At 41.8% G+C, this 22,256-nt stretch overlaps 1 protein-coding gene across 4 annotated transcripts in view; it reads right to left on the bottom strand.

Annotated features, from left to right (window-relative positions):
- XYLT1 (xylosyltransferase 1) overlaps window positions 1-22,256 on the bottom strand; it is a 179,601-nt gene that overhangs the window by 81,470 nt on the left and 75,875 nt on the right. For all 4 annotated transcript variants that reach the window (XM_068206859.1, XM_068206861.1, XM_068206858.1 and 1 more), the window contains one exon: window positions 11,028-11,553. In XM_068206859.1, coding sequence (XP_068062960.1) covers window positions 11,028-11,553 — 526 coding nt within the window. The remainder of the gene's footprint in view (window positions 1-11,027; window positions 11,554-22,256) is intronic.

Genomic DNA, 22,256 nt, shown 5'->3' with positions numbered 1-22,256 from the left:
AGTTCCATAGGGTAATAAATTTTGACCTAAATCCAATCTTTCATAGATAGCTGATTCATAATGAAAAATTACTGGTTTGTCACTTTACCATGGGAAATTTATTGTGGAAACTAATATAGCACCAGGCAGGCTTTGAAATATATGATAAGTAAAACCACAGTTCCCTTCCTAAGCACCCTGAAATAAAGGGAAGAGATTTGGTCTGGTACAAAAACATCAGACATTCTGATAGCTACCAGAAAAAGAGAGAAAGAGAGAATTCTTCCTCCTTAAAGATACTTTCGTTCAGCGAACTCCCTTAGGGAACTCAGAATAAACCCTGTTATTTTTAAACAAAATTATTTCAAAGTCTCTTGATAAACAGGATTTAAAATCCACATAAATACCAAACTAACTGTAACATCACCACCCTCATTTTTCCTCTGCCATGGAGTTAAATACCTGGTCTGTACATGACATGAACTGTCCGAGGTGTCCCAACGAGCCTGTGCCACATCAAAGAACAAAACCCAAGTTTCCCCAGTATTAGTCTAGAACTTAACTTCTATGAGTGCTTATTTGGTTGGCCCATGATATGGTGTAATGGAGCATATTCCTGCTGTCCCTCCTTAGTTTAGAACTCTTTAATAACTTCTAGAGCAATCATATTGCAGATTCCTTTCTCTTCTTCTTGAAGTGATCCTTCTGCTTGAATGGATTTCAGCAGAATTTTCTGAGTGATTTCAAGTTTGCACGTTAGGGGCCCCCTAACATCCCTGATTTATTTCCTAAAATTTTGCAGGGTGCAGCAATGTAAAGCAAATGCCATGACAACACAAATGTTTCAATGTTTGGCAAATTATGTCTACAAATGTCCAGAAATGATTGAGAGAAATGAAAATGAGTTAACTTGTATGCTAACTGCAGCATTTTCAATTGTAAATGATGGAGCTGAATCTAGTAGGATTTCTCACTAAGATTTCCTTTTTGATGATCAGGTTAAGAATGCCAGAGATGTCTGAAGCTTCCTTGTAATATTCCTTATGAGCCTGTCAGAAGTGATTTTCTCATTTGCTTTTCAGGGATCTGCAAGGTAGAACATTCTCAGAATCAGAACTGCCGTACAACTGTTCTTATTCCCAAATGCTGGATGGATGGGCTTTGCTTTGGACTATAAACTTCCACAGACTGGTAAGACAAGAATCTCTACCTCTTTATCTGTGCTTGCTCCTATAAGAACAAAATTGTCTTGTTTATTTCTCAGTGAATCTAAAATTTTGGTGATAGAAGTGCATAGAGACATTTTATGGCTCACTGATAAAGAATAAAGAATAAATTTACTGAAGTAAGACATCACTTAAGAGGGGTCAGCAAAGTTACTTTATTACATCAGTTAAACCTCTAGCCCACTTTGCTTTGAACACTTCACAGGAAGCTTGGGTTTGTGATCACCTCCTGGCAGAAAATTATAGATTTGTTTACAAAACCATATCAGCTCTGTGTAGCTCCCCTCTGCTCTGGCTTGGCAAGCCCAGTGTGTGTTATACAGAAGTCTTTTCCACAATGTCTCTTGGTAGCTCTCCTCACAATTAATCTCAAACACATCTCTCCTTAGCCATTTGTTTCTCTGACAAGGTGGCCAAATGAGCCACGCTGGGCTCTCCTGTCCAGCTTTCCCTTCTGTAAGGGACTATATTCCTCACATGCTTTTGAATAAAAGACCAAAGAAAGTGGCTGTCTCAGACAGAGAGAATGACTTGGGGACAGATCCTCAAACCTGCTCAGAGCGTCACAGGGAAATTCTTCCAGAGCACCTACACTTCATCCCATGCGAAAGAGAAAGTACAAATGGGTAAAACATATATTGCAGTAAATTTCTCTTTCGAACTTCCCTATTCCTCTCCACTATTCACTGAATTGCCCAGAATGAATCACAGCCCAGAAATAGATGAAGAACATGAAAATGTATGCTTCTGTTTAGTCATACTACTGTCGAGCTCCACACGATTATGCAGCACAGTAACACACAGAGCTTTCAGCCTGAGAGTAGCAGGGTTTGCAATGCTCCACTGCACAGCAATATCCAGGCTGGCTGGAACCCTTCATTTGCAATTAAAACCACAGGTGAGTAAGCAGCCAGACTGCTTAAGCTGCTGTTTACAGCCACTCACCAACAAAGGTGCATTCTCACCAGCAAAGTGTTTCTCTTACAACTTGTAATGAGTTACAGAAATTAATCAAGATTTCAACAAAACACTTCCATTAGTATGGGCAAGGAAGTCTCCAGAAAAGAGACACAATCACCTTGAAACAAAGAGAATGATCCAAGCCATTATATTCTAGCTCCACCGAGGGCTGCCCTGAACTTCAGCTGAGTAGTGAGGCTTCCAAGGAGATTTGTAGAAAAAGATCCTTTTGACTGACAGCTCTTTTCTGTGGTGCTCTCTGACAGGACCTACAACTGTTGCAGACTACTGGGGGAGGTTTAGGATCAATATTAGAAAAAGGTCCTTCACCCAGAGGGTGGCTGGGCACTGGACCAGGCTCTCCATGGATGTGGTCAGGGCTCCAAGGCTGACAGAGTCCACGGAGTGCTTGGACAGTGCTCTCAGGCACGGGGCTCTGTTTTAAAAGGCAACAAGCAATTCAGGCCTTCATAAGAAATCCTACAAATATCACAACTTGAAAGGACATACAATTGCTATTCAAATTATTAGAACCACTGAATTTGAGTTATTAGACAATGATTTTCCTGCAGTATTATTTTGCTTTTTGGCTTAAATCTTCCACCATTTTTACAGTAACATCTGTGGATGAGGACAAATGGATGAGCACAGAAGTCGATAGAGATCATTCAGCTTTCAGCAAGCCTTAAAAGAAAGGACTGAAAAATTCTTTGGCCTCCCTGGGGGCTGGTGAGAAAGCTAGAGAGGAAAAATGATGGACTTTTGCCATGGGCCTTCAGTAGGGCCAAGACTATAAACCAATGTCTTATTTTATAGGAAAACTGTAAAATGCTTCAGACTTTACTGTGCATTCAGCTGAGCCTGTTGGTGACAGCAGTAGGGACTGGGAGATGGGAGTGCTCCGTTCCTCCTTACAAAGGTGCCAATCAGGAGTAACTTATTTGACACAACTAAGTGATAAAATCAGTGAGGTAGTTGGATATTAAAATAGTGTGAGCAGTGAATCAGGGCTATTCACTTCTAACACGCTCTCAAACTATCAAATACAAGCATTTACTTGGAAGACTAAATATACAATGAGCAATTTCAAAATCTTTTTCAAGGTTGCTCAGCTACAGATTCTTGTCATTCAGTTTTTCTATGGAAGTCATGATTACCCACGGAGAAAAAAGATGGATGTTTTAAAACTACCTTCTGCATAAGAAATATTTGCAACAGAAACAAATTATGGTTTGGAATCTTAAAATGGCAATAATGTCCTGTAAGATTGGCTTCCTGCCTATATTGCTGGCATTTTAATTCAGAGTTAGATCTCTTAAACAACTCTTCCTCATTTCCAGGGGAAGCCATTACAAACCAGTGATCTCATAAAGCTCAGTGACTCCTGAAATACATCAAAGAAATGTACCCTTTTAAAAACCTTCCTGAAACAGGGTGCATTCCCTTTAATTATATTTTTAATACAGTACAAAACTCTGTATATATTTAAGGCATTGTTTCAAGAAGCCACAAAACAGAAAAATTCTTTGCCTTGGCTCAGGAGGATGAAATTAAATGTCGATACTTTCCCCCCCAATTATTTTAAAAGTAATACACTCAGTGCCACTGGCTTCAAACTAAACTGTGGCAGCTTTGAGCTGCAGCTAACATGGCATTTCTGGAACATAACATTTCCCCATTTTCAAAATAATAGTTCATCAGCTGCAGATTCCCGTGAAAACTGAGTATTTGCTAAGTAATGGTACTTGGAGAAGTGCAGTGGTTAGAAAGACAGAGTTGAATCTGTGCTCCTTTGTCCTTGGTGGCATTTTAGGCTTAAAACAAAAAGCAAATCTAACAGCTGCCTGCTAACAACTAGTATGTTACTGACACCCTGACACAGTTTTGTTATGGTTGGAATGTCAAATTAGGAAAGAATAACACTGAAGCTTAACTCAAGCTCAGTCCAGTACTAATGTACACAGCTGCTTGCTTTGTGTTGAATAAAATTAAGATAATTAGATGCCATGTTTCCTCTTCAGGGTCTGTCTACTAAAATCAGCATAATGGGTCCACTCCAGAGGTCCAACAACTATTTATTTGAAAAACATTATGTATGAAAAAGAGTAGGGCTCAAATTTTCCTTGTACAGGGGGAGGCTGGGTTTGGTGCTTTTGTTTTGGGTTGGGTTTCTTGGTCCTTCTGATTCTTCTCCCCACACCCCCAGCTCATACCTTCATACCAACAATTTTCTTTACCCATAGTTGTATTTGACTTTCCCCACCAACACTGTCCACACATTTCAGGATCGCTGGGAAGCATTAGCGATCACTTAAGTACTTCTCTTTCATCTCTGTACATACACAGTAATCTTTATCAAAATATTCACTGAGCTTTTGCTACCCTCACGCTCTCTTCCCAGGAGGTTTGCAGCAAGGACATACTCAGCCATTATCCTCTCCCACGTTTGCCCACGCTCCCTCTTTAATGCTCCATAAAACGATAACATTTTCCAAAACAGAGGCTTGGTGAGAACTAGGACTGCTGACCATAAATTTTCCATCCCTTCTGCCCCCCACTCCTTGTGTCATGTAATGCTCCCAGCATTTCCTTGAGATGCCATGTGCCAGATGATTTCTGCAAGTCTGCTCTTGGGGACCAATTCTGCAGCCTCCAGACCCACAGGTGATCAGACAAGCCTAACGTGGAGAAACGTGACCAGACAGCAGCACCACTCATTTTTCTCCTGACAGTGCCACAGCTTCACTGGTTTTATTAGAGTTGGTTCTGCTTCACACACGTTAAGGGGAGAGACACATCACTTATTTCATAAATTCACTTCGCCTAAAATGCAAGTACTGAATCTTGAAACGGCCCTTTATAATGAAAGCAGTGCTGGAAACATGGTTTCCAGAACAGAACACAATCTCTGTACACGGTGTAATTACATCTTAGCATTCTGCAGAATACCAGTGCATGGCTTAAATGCTATTAATTGTAAGCAGTTTTGTTCCACAGGATGTTGTTTGCTGATAACTACTCAATTAGGGTTATTTTGCAATTAGTCTACTCACAGTAAATTTACTGCAACCAGAGTCATCTGTGGTGTAGCAAATTAAAATGCTGTCTGGGCTGCATGTGCAGTGGCTCTTACATGCTTCTTAAACTGTGTATAGCTCACCACAGTGATTCTGTTGCACTAACAGATTAACACACAGGAAAGCAGCAGCAGCCAATGTCATTTGGAATCCTGAAACCAGCAGAAAAAGACAAATCTGGGGTTCAGTGATCTGTAGATCAAACCCAGTGAGTCCAAAAATGCACTGCCAAAACCTTAAAAGCTAAACAAACCACACATTTATATGTCACTGTGTGCATACACATGCATATTGAGCAGATGAAATCCTCTATTTGCTAAATTACAGCTCCCATTCTTTTAAAATTCTGTAGAGGATGCTCTCATTTCCATGCCTTGAAGAACAGCTCTGCTCCACCCCACAAGTATTTGGCATCTTGTGGCTTTTCCTTTCCCTTCCTGCGAATCACACCTCTTTCTGCTGAGTGCTTTCAAGTCATCAGATAAAAGCATTTTGGACATTCAGATTGCTATTACCTGTGTGTTGTTCAGTAAGCAGAGCTCCAGAGCCCTTTTCTGTCAGTTTGAAAACCAAAAGGTTGTGTTTCTAAAAAAAAAAAAATGGAAAATTTTCTTCCCAGCAGCCTCTAAGAAGCTGAAATCACTTGCTTCCGTGTGCCAGAGCAGCATTATCAATAAGTAACCAGGGAGAAGGCAGTCTGATCTGCAAAAAACTCTTTCAGTGCTGATAAATTATTTGGAATGAGGGAAGCTTGATTATTTTCCTACTTTATTCTAAGCTGGGTTTGCCCTACAAGGACGAAGGTAGCGGAAAACCTGTTTGACTTAAAAACTGAGAAAAGACAACATAAATGCCCATGGGAAATAAATCAGGATCAGCTGAGGCTCTCTGCTTTCCTAGGGACTTCTCATTTGCTAGAACTACATCTTAGAAAATACTTCTCAAAAAACTCTGCTATGTACTTTGGTCTATCTAGGGCCATAGATCTGGGCCAAGAATAAAGCCAGTTGGATAATTAATGATAAAGATTAGGCCAGAGGCTCCCCTGGGGATATGGCAGCTGAGAGAAGCTGGCCCAGAGGAGGCCTGGTGCAGATACCACCTGGGACTGTGCCTGTGATGACTCCTGACCTGGTGGCAATGACCAAGCAGGAATTGTGCTCTGTGTCCATCCAACAACCCTGCAAAGCAAGGGGTGCAGAGCTGCAAACTACCATGATCCACATGGAAGTGAAAACCAGAGAACTCGGGCACTGAATCCAGCCACTGGTCAGCAGCTAGGCTTTTTTTCATCTCAGGAGGACAGGAAGTAGAAATCACAAGTTCAATATCATGTTGAAATGTGGAGTTGTGTAATTGCAGCTGCAGTGCTGCCCATTGCTGTTGGGCAGGGTCAGGGCCACAGTGGCCATTCTAGGACTGTGCTCCTGCCCACGGTAATCATGGATTCTGTGGGGGGTAATGTGGCACAGAGCAGGTCACTTGTGCTTTGTTCAAGGGGATTTTATCTAGGTACAGAGTGATGGGTATTTTAGAGACAAGAAATCTCATTTAAACTTCTGCTTCTTCCCAGTATCTCTGCACAAGAGGAGGGCCATGCATGATGATGGACAAAGAAGGGAGCAGCTGGTCCCTGTGCACCGACAGCTTGGGTGAGCAGAAGAATGTCTGGCCCACCAGGAGAATCAGTGTACAGGACTAGGCCAGAAATGGCCCCAGCAAGAAAACATGTGCCACATTGTCCAAGGGCTGCTGATCCCTGTACCACGTCTCCTGAGACAAAAGGAACTCCCCAAAGGATGTCTATGGGTATCTTCTCAACCTGCACAGGACAGGATTTGCTGTTTCCTCATCTAACCTTGTGCTGAGCCTACGCTTCCCATTCACATTTCCTGAATGCATTTTCCCCAAAACTCACTTCTACGAAGGCCAAACATTCCCTTCTGAGCCAAGGGAGACTTGCAAGCTGCCCATTGCCCTGCTCTCAGCAGTGACTGGGTAAGGCTGCACCTAAAGCCTTCGACACCAATCTCCTGTGCCATAGATTTGTGCTGTGTTTTTAGAACCAGCTTACAGGGAAATGTCAGCTCACCTGCTCTGCAAGTCAGGTGACTGGTGAAGGTGCCATGTCCTGTTCTACTGCTCCAGCAGCAATGCCCTTAGAGGGACTGCAGCCCTCACGGAAATAACACCTGCATGTCAGATAGGGGACATCATGCTCCTGATTTTAACAATCCTTCCTTTTATCACTGAAGATCCTTATAATCAACTTCCTTTGCCTGTTGCCTTTGGAAACAATAAAACACTTTAAAAAGTAACAGCTTGTATGATCCTGCTCTTGTTGATAACCACCGAAGTGAATGTATCACTTAACATTTATGACAATCCAGCTGGATGGAGTCCTGGACATGATTGATAGCTACACTTAGCAGCGTCATGGTTTTGATCAGCTGAGACAAGATCCAAGGGGATTAAATGCTGGATGACATCTCAATGGAAACCACAGCACTGGGAACACGTTTATATGTTGGGATAATGGATGAATGTGCTGCTCCAACGCATAAATATTTATACTTCACAGTTTTGCTGAAAACAGACAGGAAACCTTTGTTCAAACCAAACTGATGGGAACAACACTCACATGCTGAACACACAGACTCAGACCCCAGATGTCTGACTGCTGCTGAAAAACACCAGATTGCTTTTTTAATACATGAAGTGCCTCTACCCACATCTCCCCCTACCAGCAATCCGACCAATGGGGTGTCTTACATCCCCAAAAGCTGATGTACAGTACTTCACAAACTCTCCTGTAATCAAGCTCAATTCTTTTCAAGGACCACCAGAGTTGTTGCAGTCACCTTTCATGAGGGATGGAGTCACTCTGTGAGTGAAGAAGAGCAGTATTTATGTTCTACAGTGGGAGGAGAGATATGGGACCACGACACACTGAAACTCAGACAACAGGCCTATAACATTCAAGGGATCTATCAAATTATATCCATACAAGGCCTTCCAGTAGGCACTGGGTGCTTTCAATTTTGGGGATCCCCCATGTCTGTCTTGACAACTCCCAAATGTATTGAAACATTTGGGAAATGACTTCAAGGTCTGGATCTCCTCTGTAGGTTTGGTGACCCAATCTTCTTGTGCATTGGTGCTTCCTGCATTAGCAACTCGTGTCTCATTCCACATGCTGCGGCATTACCACTTCTCCACAGCAAAGCTCCCAAATCTAGAGAGCAACCTCGTATGGAACACAGGATGTCCAGACTTTCTGCCAAGGAAATCTGGCAATTGAAGTGGTTAACTTCAGCTGTCAGCATAGGCAGGAGGAAATAACCTTGAGGCAAAGAAAAGTCAACATTTTCCACACATATCCATCTGGCTAGGCTAACATGTCTCGCAATTATTATTTTTAAACAAGTGTCACCACTTAAAATAAAAAAAACTAAATGAAGCTCTAGCTCAGCAAACCTAAAAATTTTAGACACAATGCACCTAATTTTTTAACGTGGTATATATCCATACTACATGAGTTTTTCCTAAATTAATCACGTTTGCACAGATTCATCGTTTTTCTAGACATATTTGTAGCTCCCAGTTTTCATGAGAATTTTACTATGACATTACAATGGAAGCATTTATACCAATGTGCTACGTACATATATGCTGAAAGGCTTCAAGTATAAAATGTGACACTGTTCTTGGTTCTAATATCACACTATTATCCTGACTGCAGGGCATAAGAGATAAATCATGTATTTAGAGAAGAAGCAGTAAATATTTATTGAGAAACCTGTTCTTAAGGATGGCAGTTGTTTAAAACTTCTGGAAAGTCACCCTGCACCCATGGGAGACAGATTACCAAGCAGGGCATGGAACCATAGGTGTGTGCAAAATTGCACAGTTGCAGTGTCTGCCCACACTAATGACAAGATATCTGCCAGCTCTGGCCAGGATATCACTTGCATACTTGTGTACAGGATACATTTACCTACACAAGGTTTCTAGCATTGGTCCCATTACTAAGACATCTTCTTGATCCCTAAAGTGTAGGGCAGTGTCTGCAAGGTGCTGACCTCCCTCAGCTTTCTCACAGACCACAGCTGACTGCCATGCCCTTAGGGAAGAAGGGGGAAGAAGAGGGAAGGAATAGCAAGGACATGTTTATCACAGTGGGTTCCACCAGTGGCACCTCAGTGGTGCCCAGGGGCACTCACTGATGCTCATCCTGTTACTGATGTCTGCTTTTGCTCCATTTTTAGCTCTCTACTGTTCTCTTGTCTTCCCTTCAATTTGTGCTGCCTTTACTGTCCCTCTTCCCTTCTTCCAACTGAAAACTGTGTCTCCTGCCTGCTCCATTAATTGTCTCCAGTGTCTGCCCACCCAGCTTAACAATTTGGAGTATTACTATGATAAGAAAGGGAGAAAAAACACCAGAAGAGACATGGTAAAAAACCAAAACAAAACAGTCACAGATGCACTGGAGTGGGGAATGAGGGTGCTCAGACCATTCATCCTGGTAAGATGCACCATCTAAATTAAAAGCCTAAGAATCTTGTTAGAGGGAGATGTGCTTTTTTTGATACATTCTCTGGGGCAGCTCCTCTTTTTCACTGTCTGTACAGGCAATTTAACCTCCTAATCCCTGTAAAAGCAATGCTATCCTCTCTACCACACTGAAATCACCCTGCAGTAACCACTGCTTTGTGATGGTGCAGTAAACAAGCCATTAGAGGAGGCTCCCAATGAAAGGAACTAAACATCCCCTGGTTCACGTGGATCCCCATGTCTATTCTACAGTCTCAAAGCAAGACCTGTTCTCTAGTTTATAAATCCCCTCTTTCAGCTTGGACAAAGACATGGCATATCCTTCTGTGCATGGCCAATTACAGGGTTGGGACTCTGGACTGTTGTATAAACAAATGCTGCTGTGGGTAATGCTGCTCCTTGATCAATACCCACTTTGATCAACTGATCAATGCTATTTTCTTTTAAAAGGCATTTTACTCTATGGAGAGCTTATGGCTGGATGAATGGTGGCACATGAAGCACTCTTTGAAAAGTAGAAAAAGGTCAGCTCAGACATGCAAACTGACAGCAAGCTGAGAGGTAACATCCGAGGGCATGGGGAAACCAAAGCAACAAATCAAAGCTTGGCTTAGGCTAGCAGAGGTAACTGACTTTCCAGCAGTGATTTTGAAAATAACTTTTGCTGATTCAAGAACATTAAAAATAGAAGTCAGCCACAAAATTGGATTTTTCCCTGTGCTTTTGGAAAATTTTTATATGCTTCTGATAATTACCTGGGTTATCAAAATGCTTAAGAATCCAGTGTGACAAAAAAATAGCCATACAGCCATAGCAGCAATGCCACTCATGTATTGGTTAGCATAAAGCTCCAAAATTCACTGTTTCACTGAATGGCTGTTCTCTGATTACCAAGAAGCACACAACTCCTGCACAGCGTGGGAAGATTTTGACTATTCTTCTCTGTGTCTGTAGATTAAGAACTAAAAGAAACAGGAGTAGCAGCTGAATACCTAGATCACATTGTGCAGTAAAAATCTGGTGGAAGTGAATTCTACAGGAACCCACCAGGGATCTTGTGACATCCATATGATTCCCTCGTTCAAAGGGAATTCAAAGCCTCCCTTGTTTTCACAGACCAAGTCCATTACACATTCCTGCAATAAAGCCATTTCTGTCATCAGAAGGCCATTCCAATTACAGAGAATGCTTCCCCCAAGACAGTGTTTTACTTCTCCATCTCCCAACTTACCCTCCAGGGCACAGAAACGTGTCACATGCTCCGGCATCAGCTTCCCAGACTTGTGCTGGCAGTAAACGTCCGCGATCTCCTGGCGACACTGCTGGGACTTGGCCCGGGACATGGCCGAGATTGCCTCCTTGCCCGTCACCTCACACTTGGGTGGCTGGTCATATTTCAGTTCAGGGGAGCTGTTCTCAATTTTTTGTAAAAGATGCTGTGTGGGAGGCCTGTCAATCTCCTTCAGGTTGTTGCTGTTGCTGCTGTTTTTTCCCAGGTGATCGCTGAACTGCACCACCTCGTTGGAGTTCTTCCCCAGCAGCAAGTTCTCCTTCATTTTTTCCTCTTCCAGTTTCTTTCTCAAGTGCTCCTTTTGTTTGCTAATGGGTTTTTTCACCAGCTCAGACTGGTGTTTTTGTCTCTGAGTCCTGGGAGCAAAGTTACTGTTATCAATAGTTTCAAAGTCCTTGGGGACTGAATTTTCATTATTGCTGTCTGTTCGCATTTTCTCTTTCGGTCGGTGGGAAAAATAGCCATCCTATAAATGGGAGAAAAATTATACTCATCTTACTAAACAGTCACATCCCATGCATGACAAGAATTTCTTACATGAAAACATAGATCAATTACAATCCTACATACTGCAGAAAATCCCTGTGTTGCGGTTTGCAGCAGACAGAAGCTGAGAGGCCTCAGGGGTGTCCAGGTCACCTGCACTGGCATCTCTTCTTCACTGGGCCAGAGTCCAAGCCCTATCTCTGATGGAGCAGGGAGGTTTTACATAGGTTTGTGAGCAGTGATTAACCAGACACTTCACCCTGACACCATTAAATATGCATGAGAAAACAGACACAGGTTTCAAAGGAGCAAGAGCAGGTCCTTCAATGCTTCCTTTTCACTCCTTGTGATTAACCATCACAGTTTGGTATCCCAGAATTCTTCATTGCTCTGCAGAAAGCACCACCTGACTACAACCTGAGCTTTCTTTCAATGCAGTAACTTTGCCACAAAACAAATCCCTCCCAATTTTGCCTTTTTTTTTTCTTCTTTTTTGAGTTCCTACATGTTTGAACCCTCCCTGGGAAGGTCAGAGTCAGGCTCAGGTGTCAGCTCTTAACCATCATGATCCTCCCCTCAATGCTCTTAGATAAATATACAGCCCATAACTTTGCAACATTCAAAATCTATCATATAAAGGGAAAGGAATAGACCATGTTAAATATTTGTCTGCATCAGGGATGGGTTAGGTTGAGCTGCCTTTGCTCCAGCTGTGGAAACTTGTGAGGGACACAATTTTTAGATCTGTGGAAATGGAAATATCTCTGTTTGCAAAAGTGAACAGTAGCAGATAAAATCAATGATGAATAGTTATTAAAACATCTGAAGACAGGAGTAAAAATATTGATAGACTTTTTGAGTCTGTCCTGTTTTCTTTTCACTTGTGGAACACATAACCAAAAATCAGAGACTGGGAAATGACAGCATCACTAATGATGACTGATGGGAACATCTTTTAGCACCTATCAACCACATTTTGTATTCAAAACATTTTATCAGCATGAGCTAATTGTTTCTCACACCTCTTCTGGGAGGAACTATTTAACAGTCAGGGTTTGCAGAGAAAGGAGAGAGAGATAATGACTTATCCCAGGCCATGCAGGGAGTCAGTATCAGTTTGACCTCTGAAGCTCCGCAATGGGAAATGTTTGAATCATTTATTCATTAGAAGAAGTTGTTTCGTGAGTGAATAAAATTATTCTCTCTCCATGAAAATGTCCAGTTTGCAACTAGCTCAAGCTGTCAGACACAGATGAATGCAAAGGAGTTTAAAAAAAAAAAAACCCAACACCAGACAACCACTCACAAACCAAAATCCAAACATTTTTCAAACAAACAAAATAATTCTAGTTTGGGGATAAATATTTTCTTAAAAAATAAAATGTAACATTTAAGTGAAAGCATGAAATCAATTTATTTTCTCAGGCTTACTTTAAGGAAAATAATAGCATTCATATAGAAACACAGGTTCATTTAAATAGAAGAAGACTTTCAGGGTCAAAGTCCAACCATTAATCCAGCACTGCCAAGTCCACCACTAAACCATGTCTGCTAGTGCTACATCTACACAGCTTTTAAATCCCTCCAGGGACGGTGACCCCAGCCCTTCCCTGGGCAGCCCGTTCCAGTGCCTGACAACACTTTCCATGAATAAATTTTTCCTAATATCCAATCTAAAGCTTCCCTGGCACAACTTGAGGTCACTTCCTCTTGTCCTGTCACATGTTACCTGGGAGACAGAACCAACCCTGACCTGGCTGCAGCCTCCACTCAGGGAGGTGTAGAGAGCCATAAAGTCTCCCCTGAGCCCCCTTTGCTCCAGTCTAAAGAACCCCCACTCCCTCAGCTGCTCCTCACAGGCCTTGTGCTTCAGCCCCTTCCCCAGCTTTGCTGGGGTTCACTGAAAACTAAAGAGAAACAAAATAAACAAAACATAGTTTCAAGGCAACCTTAATTCCCAGGAATGACCAAACTAAAAAAAAAAAAAAAAATTACTTTCAGAGCCCGGCTCCCACCATTTGTCCTCTATCTTCAATGGATCTTCAAAGAAAAAAAACAACTCTCTTCTTCAATAAACCTTTTCTAAGGCCTCTAAGGCAATGCCACGACAGGATATTTCTACGTATCTTGGCAACATTCTCTCTCACAGGCTGACTCTTGCTAAATGTTTTTTGTCTTCAAATTAAAAAAAAAAATCCTAATCTGAAAAGCAAATGCATGTCAATAAAAGGGAAAGGAAGGGAGAGGAGATTTGCTATTGGTTCTTCACAGTAATTCTTATTACCCACAAAGGAGACCCTGGCCCGCACCAGAGCAACAGGCACACAGCTCCCATGTCCTGGGGAGCGCAGAGCCCTGCCTGCACTCTGCCCTCCTGCTCCTTCCAAACCTCTCTGGAGCATGACAAAGTGCCCAAAGATGAGGTGTGGGCACGTTCTTGTTTCACACAGCATCTGACACTACACTTATGCGATGTTTCAGTGGGAATCTTTGCTCACCAGTTTGCCAGCCCTGCAGCAGGAGTGCAGGACAAGCTGCGCAGCTCCCCTGGGGCTGCCAGGGGCTGCAGCTCCAGCGTTGCAGCAATGATCCCACCACGCTGGGACAGAGCACAGAGCTGGGATGAAACCTCAGGAGAAAAGGCAAAGCCAACAGCAGATTTATTGGTGTATGGTTCACCTCTTTAAACTATTTTGCTCCTTCAAGTGCTTTGCCCCTTCTGGGAAATGCTTCTCCAAGTCTACATGTTGGAATCTGAAATAAAAATGAATTCTAAATGCTTCCAAGGCAGACACAAAATGAAGCTGGGCCACAACTCTTCCCTGCCGGCAGGGCCAGTGAACACCACAGAAACTCCCACCACACAGGACACCCAGTGTCTGCAGGGAGATCTCTTTGGGAGGAGCCGGGACTAAAAATAAAAATAATATGTACACTCTGTACAACAAGTGTAAAACCAAGAGCTATAGATATACATTGAAACATAAGGACATATAACAAATGCCCCAGTTGGAAAATCAAATCCAGTCTCACGCAATCTCACACCTGTTGGTGCAAGTGTTAAATGAAACAAAGCCCAAAATCTCCACCCACCTTTGATCCGCATTTCCCTCTCGATGGCTTTCAAAGCCAAGCGTGATTTTTACAGTACAATGATTTCAAGATAGGCTCCACACATGAGAGCAAAACGTACACATTTGCAGTGCAGAGGAAATGAAACTCAGCACTCCCAGCTTAGAACAGCAGCAGCTGCTGACAGTAAGTTGTGTTCATTTGTGAAGTTCAGGGGTACAAGCAAAAAGCAGCACATCAGGTGTTCAGCTGGCTACAGGAAGATGGGTTTTACTTGCTCTGCAATATTTTATTTTTACAGTGCTGGATTAATTGCAGATTTTATTCATCACAGATGTCTAAGACATTCAAGACAGGGCAGAGTCATCTCACAGAGAGACAATCTTGAAACCAGGCAATCCCAGGTCTGACAGTACCATGGGACATACATCAGCAGGTTCACTGTCTGAATCATCATTTATTTAAACTTTTATCACACTATTTTTTAGCAGCACCTCCTTATCTCTGTGCTTGCAAATCACTGAAAAAATGGAAGGCCATACCAGGACCAAATGAGAAGCAAAAGCCCATTCATACAGCCTGCATGTGTCCACAGCCAAAGATGAAAGCAGTGCTTTCAAACCAACACCTAACACTGCTATTGAAAGCACCATTTTGGTCTTTGCAATAGAGCAATTCTCTCTAGGCATAGACCAGAAGAGGCTATATCCAAAATCAACTCATTTGAGAGGCTACCTTATTAAATTACTCAGTATTACAGGTGTCACACACAACATGTGCCCCCCAAGAGCACATATTTTACCTGTGCCTTTCCTGCCTCTGTGAGTGTAAAGCCATCCCCTCTCATCCAATCACTCCATGCCCTTGCTCAAAGTCCCTCTCCAGCTCTCTTGTAGCTGTTTCAGGTACTGGAAGATGCTGTAAAGAAACCTCTGGAGACTTTGCAGCACCATATTTCCAATATTAAGTGTGACACTGTGGATGTCTATCACAGAACACAGGCCTAAGAGAAGGACTGCCACAAGCAGAAATATTCTGTCCTAACTTTATCTGTTTCTCAGAAGATACAAGGAGAGGTTAACTGCTGAGTGCTCAATGGCAAGAGCCCTGGCAGGGAGAGTTTTAATGACTGTGGGGCCTCTTCTGAGCGTGTGGACACTGCAGTTCAGGAATAACAAGCAAATAGTCCAAAACTGAAAAAGAACAGTCTGTACCCAGGAGTGTGCATGAGATCGCTGCCAATTACATACTGATTGCCATTCATGTTAAAAATAGTATTATAATATTAATGCAAAAACAACATTTTAAACTCAGAGCCATTTTATGTACTGTGAGAATTTGAATTCTGCTCCAAATTCTGCTCCTTGTTGAACACACAGATTTTGATTCTCCAAACTCCACCTCAGGTGTGCTTTATTTAAGTTTGTCAGACACAATGTATGCTCTTTGGTGTATTAGCCACTTCATCTGCAGTGATTGAGGATGTGGGGCTTAGGTACTCTGAGCTTGATTGAATTCAAAGTCCCATCTATCTCAGGAGGGAAAGCCTGGGTTTCTGCAGAGACTTTGCAATCTACTGAGGAAAGCATGGAATAAATTGCTGCTGTCACCTACTAGAGACCCAACAACAGCTGCTGCTGCTCTCTGCACCTAGCACAAATACAGAGAATTTGGAAGAACTTCCCAGCTGTCTGTAATGACAAATGGATTTTAATGACAGCCTGTTAACACTCTTAGAGGCTTTTGCAAGTACAACCCACACCAGTTCAGCCAGACCCTAGGTAAGTGTACACACCTGCAGACTGCCTCTCTTCACATTTTACTTGCATATATTTGCAAGACACATCTGTCAGCTATATTTGCATCCAAACTAAGCTTGTTCAAGCATAAACATGCATTTGGGGTTACTCATGCCACAAATTCCCCTGTACTCTTTCAGATACATTTGAGGTATCCTGCATGCCAAAGGCAGGAGGTTAGAGATAAAGACCATGGCTCCAATACTGGGCACAGGAAACCTCCAACAAGCCAGCCCGTTGTCAGTGGGGCATCCCACTGCAGGATCAGAATACACTGCAAAGCCATTAGGTACAACTCACAGAGTGTCCCACTGTCCCTGGAAGGAGTTCCTCTGCCAACAGCCTGGATTAGGCAATAGGACTGGTAATTTTTGCAATACACAAAAAAACAGCACTAGACAAATTCCAAATCTGCTTTCAGAGAGAGAACCTAATGTGCATTTAAATCAGCAGAGACCCAAACATCAGCAGACAAGGGTGTACCAGTTCTGCAGACAGCATGGGCACACAAGACTGAGGGATTCAACTCGAGGCACCAAAGCCAAAGAAAGAGCCCACACTGTGCAGGCAGGCACTGCTCCAGCATCCCCTGCCACACACCTGCAGAGGCACAGTGCTGCTGGAAGGTTCCTTCTGCAGAGGCTTTGTAGGGAACCTAAAAGAAAACTCTACCCAGCTCACAAAGGCACACAATAGGGGCTTGCATTTATCTGCCAGAGGTGTTCATTGCATTGTGCAGAGCACTTCCTCCTGACAGTAAGAAAATGCTCCCTTCTTAGGAAAAGTTATTCACTGTACAATTTCTTTATCAATAAAGTCCTATAAATACTGTACAGATGGATGGACCATGTGCAACCAAGCCCTGAATGGCAAATGTTCACAGTTACAGTTTATCTGACAACTCATTTTCTCCCCAGCACGGAAGGATTTGCTGTCTTTTTGTACTGAGAACATATTTTCATATTCTTCCTCTGGCAAAGATTGGTACCTCAAAGATGCAGCAAAACAAACCAGAAATATGCACATGAACACAGAGCAACAGCAAAACACACAGATCTTCCTCAAAGTACTGGACATGCTGGCCTTGAGGACCAGCTATAAATCTAACACCTGTACTATAAAAACCTACATATTTTTACTCCTTTCACATAGTAAAGCAGCCAATTATTGACCTCCTGTGATAATATGCAATGCCTGGGCAGTCATGCAGGATCACACACAGCTGAGGCCCCCAGAGCTGGGGCAGGCACTTGCTGCTTTGCAGGAGCTTGCTGCTCAGGATCCAACCAGCTCACAGAGCTGGGGAATAGCTTCAAAATTTGCATCACATGTCAAAGCCTCAGAGATCTGGTCAGCTTTCAGAGGGCCATCTATTTTATGTGTCCTATGACTAAGAAGAATTTAAACAGAACTATGAAAAGATAATTAAAACAAGATTCTGTTCCATATCAATCACAGCTGTGACATATTAGTTGGTAGTGCTTGTTAATTACTTCAATAAAGACACCTTCTAATTGCCAGAGGATAGCATCTCTACATTTAAATCTTTTTTCTTCTGCTCTTATCTTTGTGCATTTGTGGGCTGTTTCTTAGCTGAAATCAAAGCCTTTTGCATCCAGAACTACAAACTTTACGCTGTGGTCACCCCATTGTCTCCTGTCCTACCACACTCACATCTTTCAAACTGTAAAACCACCACTGCTCTGCTTGAAGCCCTCATGCAGCCACATGGATGCAGAGCAGACATCCCATTGTGCCATCAAAACAAACAAGAAATTGGGAACTTTAATTGAAGATGTGGTTGATGTGCCATGAGACCCTTGGAAAATGAGCACTTTTGGCAGGTTTGAACAAAAGTGAGGCCAAATACAGCAGATGGAGGAAAGGCAGCAGATGTTAATGTAGTTCTATTTTTCCATATGTTTTTCTGTTTTGTTGTAATAAGTACATTGTACTTTAATTGTCAGTGGCTGAAGACTCAGGAGAAACATTTTGTGAGAAATATATTACGTTACTTTATGCCTTTCATTAGAGAGGGAGATGCAAAAGGTGAAAATAGATTTATTGATTTGCAAGCTGGCAATGATGAAAGATGTAATTGCTTCAAACACAGTGCTTTCTGTAAATGTAAAAGGAAAATGAGACAAAGCAATAATTTGGGTTAAAAGGGGAATTCTGATACTTGAAAAAGCAGGAGTCCTTCAGGTTCAGCTCTAACAGATACAGGCACAGCCAGGCCAAAACTATTGCAACACTTGGCATTTTAAAATGCAGAGAAACAGATGGACCACCACAAAGTGCACAGGGGACCCCTCAGTGGAACATCTGCATTGGTGAATGTTTGGAGGATTATTTTTCCTTTCCAAAACTATTGCCATCCATTTTTATTTTTTCTTAACACCACTTTCAGCAGTGTGATTCAAAACACTAGAAACAACATCGTAAAAACATCATTAATAGAAGTTGCTTTTAATCCTTTATATATATATACATTAAGGGAAGATGCTCTGGTTTGAAATCTAATGAAAACAGCTTCAAAACTTTGGCTGCTTTCCTCAAAATATTTTTTCTGGTTTTTTGCTAACATGTGACTTACTTTCAGAGTGATTTAGATTAGGGAGTAAAATTATATTGCATCCCTCAAGAGACCAAACAGATTTTCACATTTGCTCCAGATTAGCACAGTAACTGTACAAAAAGCCATAATTGTATCAACAGTAATTTCAGATGCTCTGGTTATTAAAAAGTTTGGAATACTGCTAGAGGGAGCTGTGAAAGTACACATCCATAGTCCTTCCAAAATGGACCACCTTGTTTTCTGCTAATTTAAACTTCTCAGGAAAGTTTGGACTTTGACAGCACAGACCAGTCAAATGCATTCAGTCTGTAACAGAACTTGATTTATAACCAGTAACTGCCCCCACTTTACACATTTTATTCTCTTTCAAATGACACTGAACCTCATCAGGACTCCAGATTCAGGCACAAGCCTGCCTTTGGCAAAGGTCCCTCCCAGGGATTCACCACCAGGAACAGCAACACTCCCTGGGCTGGGCAGTGACAACGCTGAGCTGGGGCAGGTTTTTGGTCTGTGAATACACACACACTTCAATAGCTCCCACCTCTGCTTTGCAGCTGCTTTAGCTCTGCCTGGGTGTGGGCAGTGGAACCCACCCTGCATGATACAACACTATGCTCAGTTCCCAGGCAAAGCAGCCCTCAAAAGACCGTTCATTCCAGCATCTGTCCTGCAACATTAACCAGGGTTATTGAGCCTCCTGGATCCACTTCAGCACAACCACATCTTAAAACAGAATTCCACAAAACCAGGAAAGACATGAAGGAGGACTGGCCTGACAGTGCAAAATGCAGCTCCTGAGAAAGCTCAGGAAAACCCTGGAGGTTTATTTGCCTACATCTTCTCCCCTAGAGAAGCTGGATCTTACAACAAAGAGTTCAGACATGAAGGAGCTTACAAGGAAATCAGTCTTCTTTCAAGGGAAAGTATTTAAGTGACTTTTTATAAAAATGTCTATACTTCGTGATCCTTGAACAGAACCCTCCGTTGAAAAGACATGGTAGAGCAGCAGCAGACAGTAATTAATGCCACACAACTTCTTAACAGGAGTTCAGAAGGTGAGGTCAAGAACTGATAAATCTACATGACGGTTTTTCCTGATAGCTATTCTGATACTGAAAGGAAAATGTGAGAAGTTCTGTGTTTTTATTTCTCACCAAATTGTGGTGCTTCATTATTTGACAAAGGTGCCCTGAAGAGATAGTATGTAAATAAATAACACAAAGTAAGAACAGGAGTAAAGCTCAATCATTTCCATGTTTAAACTATGGACACGATAACCACACGGAATACCCGTTACCAGCTGAACTTTCATTTTTATTTTTTTACCTTCCCCTCTCAATGACCTAACCCATAAAAAAATTACACGGTTAATCTGATCTGAATTCCTCCGCTTTCATCTCTATTTCTTTCATCCAGAAGTCAGCCAATATAGATTTTATATCTTTCAAAGCAGTAGTAAACATGTGAAAATGCTTCTTGGTGACTTGTTATTAGCTAGATTCCAACTATATTCATGAGGATGCCTATTCCAACTCCAATCTAAACAATCTTGAGCAGCCCAGGGTGAATTGCTGAGACACACAAAAGATCTCTGGCAGCTATAGAAAGTAAACATAATCAGAATATGGACGGTAGAAACCAAAGACGCCCTCACACACAAATGAAAACATCCTTGTAAAATACAGTCAGTTTAGCACAAACGTATTCAGCCTTAATTAGGTAGAAAATCTATTTAGATTAATACAATACAAAGAATAATAATGAACTTCAGGATTACATTTTGTTACTTGGAGGGAAAAAAACAACACAAATAAATGGGAAGTAATTGGACCTTATTTAATAGTCTCAGACTATCAGCTCAAACAACTATAATCATTAAAGGCCCTGCAGTGATCTTCTACTGATAAATGCTGTTAAATCAGAATTACAATACAACAAGCATGAAGAGCAAAGCCTATTAAAATGAGCAACACTAAAAGAAATAGATTAATTCAAATCTTTTTCACCAGCACCACAAGAAGTCTTTGAGCCAAACACATAGAAATGAAAGGCTTCCATGTTTCCTCTTGTTGTGGGTGAGATTGAAATATTAACACTTCCACACAGGTGATTACTGCAGGGGGACTGCAGATGAGCAGCAGTTACCTGCTGTTGGATTTGTGGATGTGTCAGATACTGGTTTGTACCTTCACAGAAAGTTCAGAAAGTTCTTCTGCAAGACCAATAGTTACATTCATAAAATAAAAATTGCAAAAGCCAGAGGATTATTATGGGCTCTGCCACCTACCTCCTTAGCTACCCTGTCAGCAGTTCAGCCTTCCTGAGAGTTCAGCCTGGGACTGGCCTCAGCAAGGGTGGTCTGTGTGGTACTGCATTCTCAGTTTTTGCAAATTCATTCAGAGCTATACAAATGAGCAGTTTTAACAACATGATGAAAGATGACAGAGTTCTGGGGTTAAAAGATAGACCAAAAATGATGCACCTTAATTTCAAAAACTTGTAATTTTATTAGCTCCAGCAAAGATCATGAAGAACATATGCATTAGGAAAAGAGATCAGAAAGTTTTCTAGGAAACTGCCTTCTTCCCTTTCTTGAAGAAATACTCACTTTGGAGACCAAACCTTTTTTCTGTACTGTACTAAACATACTGACTACACTTGAGCCAAACACCAGATTGTATAGTGCCCAAGTTTCTTTAGCCACAGAGCAGCTTTCCTCTCATGCTGTAAGCACAGTGCTGTCAAAACAGTTATTTGTAATTACACTGCATTTAACAAAGGTCATGTTTCCAATGTTTCCATAACTCCACACTTACAATTCTGTCAGAAACAAGGACTCCCTCCACACACAGTCAGTGATCATATGCATCCTAGCATATCCACATCCTCAGCTGACAGAACCAGATGGGCAGCACAGCATAATGTTAACTTAGTCACTGCTCATAGACTATGCCACACAGAAAAATCAAATCACTATATACTCCATTGTTTTACTGAACATCATTATGTTAGAGCATAAAAAAAATGCCAGGCAGAGAAACAGTGATGAAAATTGAGTCCTGTCGATCTAGAAATTCTTGCTTGTGTCTTCCTCATACCTTACTATTCTAAACCAGAAAAATAATGTAAAGTGACCTGGAAACTTTAAATTTTCATCTACAAATAGATATTGTGTGAATTTTATCAGATTTATCCGAGATTTTGGTAAGTTGTCTTCTATAACATCAGCAC

This window comes from Anomalospiza imberbis, chromosome 16 (assembly GCF_031753505.1).
Source record: "Anomalospiza imberbis isolate Cuckoo-Finch-1a 21T00152 chromosome 16, ASM3175350v1, whole genome shotgun sequence".
Taxonomy (NCBI): domain Eukaryota; kingdom Metazoa; phylum Chordata; class Aves; order Passeriformes; family Viduidae; genus Anomalospiza; species Anomalospiza imberbis.
The sequence above is the reverse complement of the archived record's forward strand: the minus strand, read 5'-3'. Positions and strand labels throughout refer to the sequence as shown.